The 6,141-nt window shown below is 36.0% G+C and overlaps 2 protein-coding genes across 5 annotated transcripts in view; one reads left to right on the forward strand and one right to left on the reverse strand.

Moving 5' to 3' along the window:
- Positions 1-77: 77 nt before the first annotated feature.
- Positions 78-5,412, reverse strand: LOC143896235 (sodium-independent sulfate anion transporter). Of its 4 annotated transcripts, none has more exons than XM_077403934.1 (10): positions 4,927-5,412; positions 3,957-4,153; positions 3,697-3,851; positions 2,888-3,185; positions 2,307-2,619; positions 1,960-2,121; positions 1,480-1,620; positions 1,095-1,240; positions 843-995; positions 78-697 (listed from the first exon to the last, which is right to left on the reverse strand). In XM_077403934.1, the coding sequence occupies exons 2-10, from the start codon at positions 4,089-4,091 to the stop codon at positions 473-475; spliced, it is 1,728 nt and encodes a 575-aa protein (XP_077260060.1). In that variant the 5' UTR covers positions 4,092-4,153; positions 4,927-5,412; the 3' UTR covers positions 78-472. The 4 variants fall into 4 exon arrangements, with proteins under 4 accessions (XP_077260060.1, XP_077260061.1, XP_077260063.1 ...); XM_077403935.1 differs by lacking the exon at positions 4,927-5,412 and adding an exon at positions 4,705-4,804; XM_077403937.1 differs by having other exon boundaries at positions 558-697; positions 1,166-1,240.
- The window catches only part of LOC143896228 (uncharacterized), a 37,664-nt gene continuing 34,592 nt past the window's right edge, over positions 3,070-6,141 (forward strand). Inside the window, exon 1 of the mRNA XM_077403901.1 lies at positions 3,070-3,210. The gene's annotated coding sequence lies outside the window, so the exon portion shown is untranslated. The remainder of the gene's footprint in view (positions 3,211-6,141) is intronic.

Consider the following 6,141-nt stretch of genomic DNA (forward strand, 5'->3'; position numbering starts at 1 on the left):
AATGCACCGAAGTGTTTATAAAAATATTTAATCGAATCTGCTTTACATTTATTGAGGAGAAACAAAAATAACAGACATATTTAAAACATTTATTTATTATGTCTTTTAACTTCACTATTAACACTTACGATTGACAAAGGCAGGTCAGTTTAACATATAAAAGTTTCATTATGTATGCTTGACGGAATATTGCACATATAAGAAATATTAAAAATTTTATATGTACATGTTTATGTGTAAGATATGTATACACATTAATTTATTTTTTATATATATATACACAATAAAATTTGTCCTACATTTCGTTTGATAGCATGGCAGGCTTATTTCGAGACGAAAATTCTAACATTCGACATCTCTTGTGTGCGTATATTGGTGGCAATCAATATACAACAAAAAGATAAATACACACGATTACGCGCGGTTACATATTCATTTATTACATTTATAAGGAAAATATTCAAGATATGTGTCACAGCCATGTAGAGGCCCGTTCATTCGTTTTAGAGACGATCGCGAGATCGTGTGTCATGCCTTTGGGTCCTCCTAAAATTGCGATTAAATCGACTTCGTCTCTCGCCATCAAGATTTGCTTGTCGGATAGCGATTGTATACTCGTTAAAATAGCACAATTCGCTCGCAGCATTATTAATTGGCAATTATTTTTCCTGAAGTCTTTTATCATTATACTGATACTCTAAAAATAATATAATATCAATATTAACATCTTAAAAGCAGGTATGTTTATCGATCAATTTTTAACGTTCTTTGTGTTACATGATTAATCATATTCTAATTAACAATTTTGCATTTATGTATAGGTAAATCAGCGGTTTTGAAACCTGTGCGGCAGTGAAGTCTATCCTGTCGATGTGCTCGCAATCCAATACGACGTTCATCCCGGGATTTTTCGTCAGATACATTCTCAGATGATCTACCGCGGGGAACAAAATTCCAGCGCTGGGACGGACTAAGAAATAATCGATTGTCGAGATCTGCGAAAAGAAGATTTTTCATCCTGTATAATTCCTGAAAGAATCGTTTCCTAAGAGTAAGAATATCTAAATTTGAAAGCATCAGTTTCGTTTCCTTACGTTTCTGCGCTCGATATTTATTGTCGGCCGCGCATTGAGGTATACCAATATAGCCATATCGAGTAGCGTACCTATCAAAATTCCCAATTCGACTCCGACGAATAGACAAGCGAGGAACGTGACGAACGCCGGTATTAAATCACGTTCTATAAAGAAAAACGATATTTTATTCATTAATTTTGTTAGCATGAACTTTTAATTAAGGGGATATCCCCTCAATAGTAGGCAAGTTTGTGATTTTTTTTTATAAACGAATAAATTTAGAAAATTGTAGTTTTGTATATGTATTTGTTACTATTTTACCATCATTTCTACCGCGCTTCATATAAAAATGATTAATATTTATTAAAAAAGAATAGAATTATTTTGATTATATTATACTCACTATTGCACTTCCAGATTGGAAGTATCATACCAATTTCTACCATGAATATCACCGCGCTAATTATGACAGAGCTCAATGTCGCTTTTGGGATGTAATAAAAATACGGAGTCAGCAAACTTAGCGATAGTATGACTAGAATACCTGAAATTATTTGTTGTTGATATATTTTTCTTTTTGTCTTTGAACAGTTGGGCGTTATTCTCCTCGTAAAAGATAACGCTCAATTTATCAGACGTTTAATCGACTAAAGTTTACACGTCTATTATTAATCGGGTTTAGTAACATCTGTAGTTATAACTGCCGACGTAATATAACAACTGGTGTTATAAAACCGGATTAACTAACGTTTATACGACATATTACGTCGGTGGTTATAACTGCAGATGTTACTAAACCCGATTAATGGTGGACGTGTAAATTTAGTCAATGTTTTACACGAGAATGTGTAAGTGCCATTTAATCAATCGGTGAAATTTATACCTGTGTAGATCCCACCCAACGGCGTTCTAACACCAGAAGCGTTATTCACTGCGCTTCTCGAAAAGGATCCTGTAACGGGCATCGACTGAAAGAACGAACCGACCAGATTACACAATCCGAGAGTCAGCATTTCCTGCGTGGCGTCCAACGGCATGCCATGTGCTTTAAATGATGAAAAAAATATTCAGGTATATTCTTACATAATAACTTGGTATGGGATGCCATGCGTCGCATGTATGATCCATTAAAATTTACTTATTCGATATTTTATCTACCAAACACAAAGAAATAAAATCGTTTATGGAATGACTTAATATAATACGATATGTGTTAAAAACGACTTGTACAAAAAGCTTTTGCGATGGCGACGTTTCCGATAATAGAGATGAACGGTATGACCAAGATCCCAAACTTGAACTTTTTCGCCATATCGATGAATGTTTCAGTCTGGTTTCCAACTGTTCTCGAAAACGGAGGTGGCTCGACGGTCGGGAGACCGGCGTCGATATGACCCGTGAGAACGTACGGTGCCCCACCGTGCGTTTCGAAAATATAAGATGCAACTGCACAAAGGACGACCACGAGAGCGTTCCTAGCTGTACCGATCGTCCAGAGGAACTTTTTCAGCTTGGTACCAGCAACCTCTCTGTCTTTCAAATGCTACAAAAAAAAGGTCTTGGTTGAACTACATATATAAAACTTCGCTTAACTAATATATAAATGACTTCATTGAAGCATTATTTTCTTTGAAGAAAGCCTGCTTGAATGACGTTAAAGTTTATGCAGTTAAAGTTTCATATAGTTCAACCAAGAAAAAGAAGTTCAAATTCTTAAAAGAAGATTATAGATATAGATTGTTGCGTGTATACGAGTATATAAATTTTAATTTGACACTTCTTTTTTTCTGTGTACAGTTCAATCGGTTCACCTTCAGACCCAGTAAAGTTAGGATGCAGCAGCATGATAAAATCAAATCTGGTATTTTCGTGTCGGCGACGTGTTGTACCAGACCCGTCCAAATCTCAACGAAACTCTCGCCGTGAATATTCAGACCCAGCAGACTCTTTATTTGACTGCAAGCGATGATGACGCTCGCGGCTGACGTGAACCCGGACACCACCGGTATCGATATGAATTCGATCAGAAACCCTAGGCGTAGGATGCCAAGTAATATCGTGATGCATCCGGACAGGAAGCAAAGCAAGACCGCGTACTCGGGAATTCCACTGGAAAAAGAAATCATCAGGCTCGGTAAATTTATTTTTATGTTATACAGCCTTGAGACGGCAAACGACGATTTTTTTCTCGAGAGGCGACTTATGAAAAATGTCTTTTAACAATTCAATTATGTTACGGTTCAAGCGATCTCGCTCGATTAGCATACTCTTTCATTCCGCGCGACCGGATGGAATGTCAAGCGAGAACATTGTTATGTCAATCATGCGCACAAATGACGTGGCTCAATACAAGCGAGATTTACAACTTCCGGTCAATGATTCTAAAATTAATTGGTTTGTAACTAGTGCTATAAAATTTACATTTTGTATTAAAAGAATGTGTAACAAACGGCATTTAAAACTCTGAAAAACTATACGTTTCTTTAAACAATGAAAAAGTTTCTGGGCTCTAAACGAAAGAAGCGCGAATTGATATGTGGAATTTGTCACGTGCAAAAGTTTGCAAATTTAAGTGACTTACTTTGGTATTTTATTAGTTTTACGAGAAGCTTTGACGTACCTCGCGTATGTCCAAGTCAGTAGAGATAACAACGCTGTCGGACCAATGTTGACTTCTCGACACGTGCCGAAGAAGATATACACGAAACTTCCCGCAAACGCGCTGTAAAGTCCATATTGCGGATCCAAGCCCGCTAAACCCGCGTAAGCTATCGCCTGTAATTGCGATTATTACGTTTTTTTTTTTAAATTACTGATTGAATAGCGATCGAATAGCGTCAGGCAATCGAACGAACGTATATCGTATATCGTTTTACGTACTTGAGGTATCAACGTCAGCCCTACGGTGAGCCCTGCAACAAGATCACCCAATGCATCTTTTAGTTTATACTGCGGCATCCATTTCAAAATGGGAATTCTATCCTTAATCATTTTTTGGAAATTAGTTATAGCCATTATTATCCACCTACTGTACTATTGTCCTTTTAAACGTCGTAATAAGGGTCGCGGTAAGAGATCTGGAAAAAAAAGGCGATAGGTAATATAAATAAATAAATAAATAAACTTTTATAAGTTTTACATATTTTAGAAACGTTTTGATTCGTTTTAGATTCTTATCCATTTCTAAAAAACACAATAATATATATATTTTTTTGTGCTTTACACACTTTTAACACAATAAGAGCAAAGCTTTGGAAGAAATTTGTTAAATCGTTTTTTCAAATTTTTCGTTGAATCATTCTTTTTTCTTTAAATTCTTGAAAATAAAATTTTTATTAAAAAATAATTGAAGTTTGCATGCTCAAAACTTTTTATTAATTAGATTTTTAGATTTTATTTACCTGGGATTGTTTAATTAGACGAATTATAAATAAAAGTTCAATTTTACTGAATAAATTAAAATTTACAACACATTGTTATGTTCTGTAAATTATTCTTGTAATATAAAACATTAAATATGTTTCACGATATTTTTTACTTATAGTTCCAGATAGAAAGAATATCCAATTCGCAAATTTGTACGCAAGCGTTAACCGACACATATCATCTAACAACAATTAAGACTCACGTAACATCGTGTTTGTCTTCCGTTAATTGTTTGCGGGAAATCACCGCGTTTCATTATCCCGTATTTAACGTCTCGTGTATTAAAAACACCACAGGCTCATATATACTTACTGCGAGAATAGAATTACCAGAACGTGATACGAATAGCTTATCATAATTACACAAAAGTTCGCAATACATATTTTACAGCATAATGACGCACAATTACTACGTAAGAACTCACATTATTTTCCTTATCAGTGGCCACTTTTTCGAAAAAGAATGCGAAAAGGTACCGCCGTCCTTTAAAAGTAAAATCAACGGACATTTTCTTTTCGAAGAATCGATCGATCGCGAATGCAGCGTGGATTTTTTTTATGAGAATTCCCTCGCGCTGCACCGTCTCGTTAATTCACATATTACGATTGCCTTCTGATCGCCGCACCAGTTACTTATACAATCGTTTTTTCACACTCTTGTTCAACTGTGCGCACCTCTTCGCCTCTTCGCGGTCCACACGGCATTCACGTGTTAACGCATGCGTTTACTCCTTCCTTCGTGTGACATCATCGCCGGAGATCGGGGGGTCTTAGATCGCCAATTTGTTCGACAAATGGGGGAGGTCTTTTCATACCGTGTCTAACGAGGCTTTTGGATTCTCCGGCAGTAGATCTCAAGGCTACTATATTGTCCTTTGATCATGTGTCCTTTAATGTATCACGTTCGTTGCTCTCGATAACAAATATACGCGTAACAAGTAGCTGTAACAGGTGTTTATGTATTTTGCGAAATAATAGCTCTTGCAATTGGCGTGCTCTTTCTCCGAGAAACTAATTTCTAATCTCGAAAATTTCGATATTTTTACATTCGGCGCATTGGTGCGTCCGACAGCTTGCAAATTTTTATTCAAAATAATAGATATATTCTCGTAATCTCACGCGTGACAATTTTATTATAAAGATATTTAAACACGCTCCGAGAGAGAGAGAGAGAGAGAGAGAGAGAGAGAGAGAGAGAGAGAGAGAGAGAGAGAAAGAGAGAGAATTACTCTTATAACATCTTATGCCCTCTTATGCCAAAACTATAAATGTGTAAATTTTTACTTTTTGAGTGAAGAAGTGGGATGAATGTCTTAAAGATTTATTATTGATAATCTTTGATTCAATTCCACATACGGATTTGAAATTCGTAATCCGTGAAAAGCGGTTCCCTGGACCTTCAAATTGGAGGTGCATGTGGCCGACGACCACATCATGTGGAACAACTATTGTTACGAATTGTTTATAAAAGATCTATATTTAGAACAGGCCAAGACCCGCCCAGAATCAATGTCGACTGACTGATTAAATTGACAATATACACAGATAGAGCAAAACATTTCCGCGAGTTTTTTATTGCTTGAATACCGGTGTGACATAGACAATCGGGAAAAAAGTTTTTTTTATGACATAAAAAGAAG

The sequence above is a fragment of the Temnothorax americanus genome, unplaced genomic scaffold (assembly GCF_048541705.1).
Source record: "Temnothorax americanus isolate GAGA-0224 unplaced genomic scaffold, ASM4854170v1 Scaffold18, whole genome shotgun sequence".
Classification (NCBI taxonomy): domain Eukaryota; kingdom Metazoa; phylum Arthropoda; class Insecta; order Hymenoptera; family Formicidae; genus Temnothorax; species Temnothorax americanus.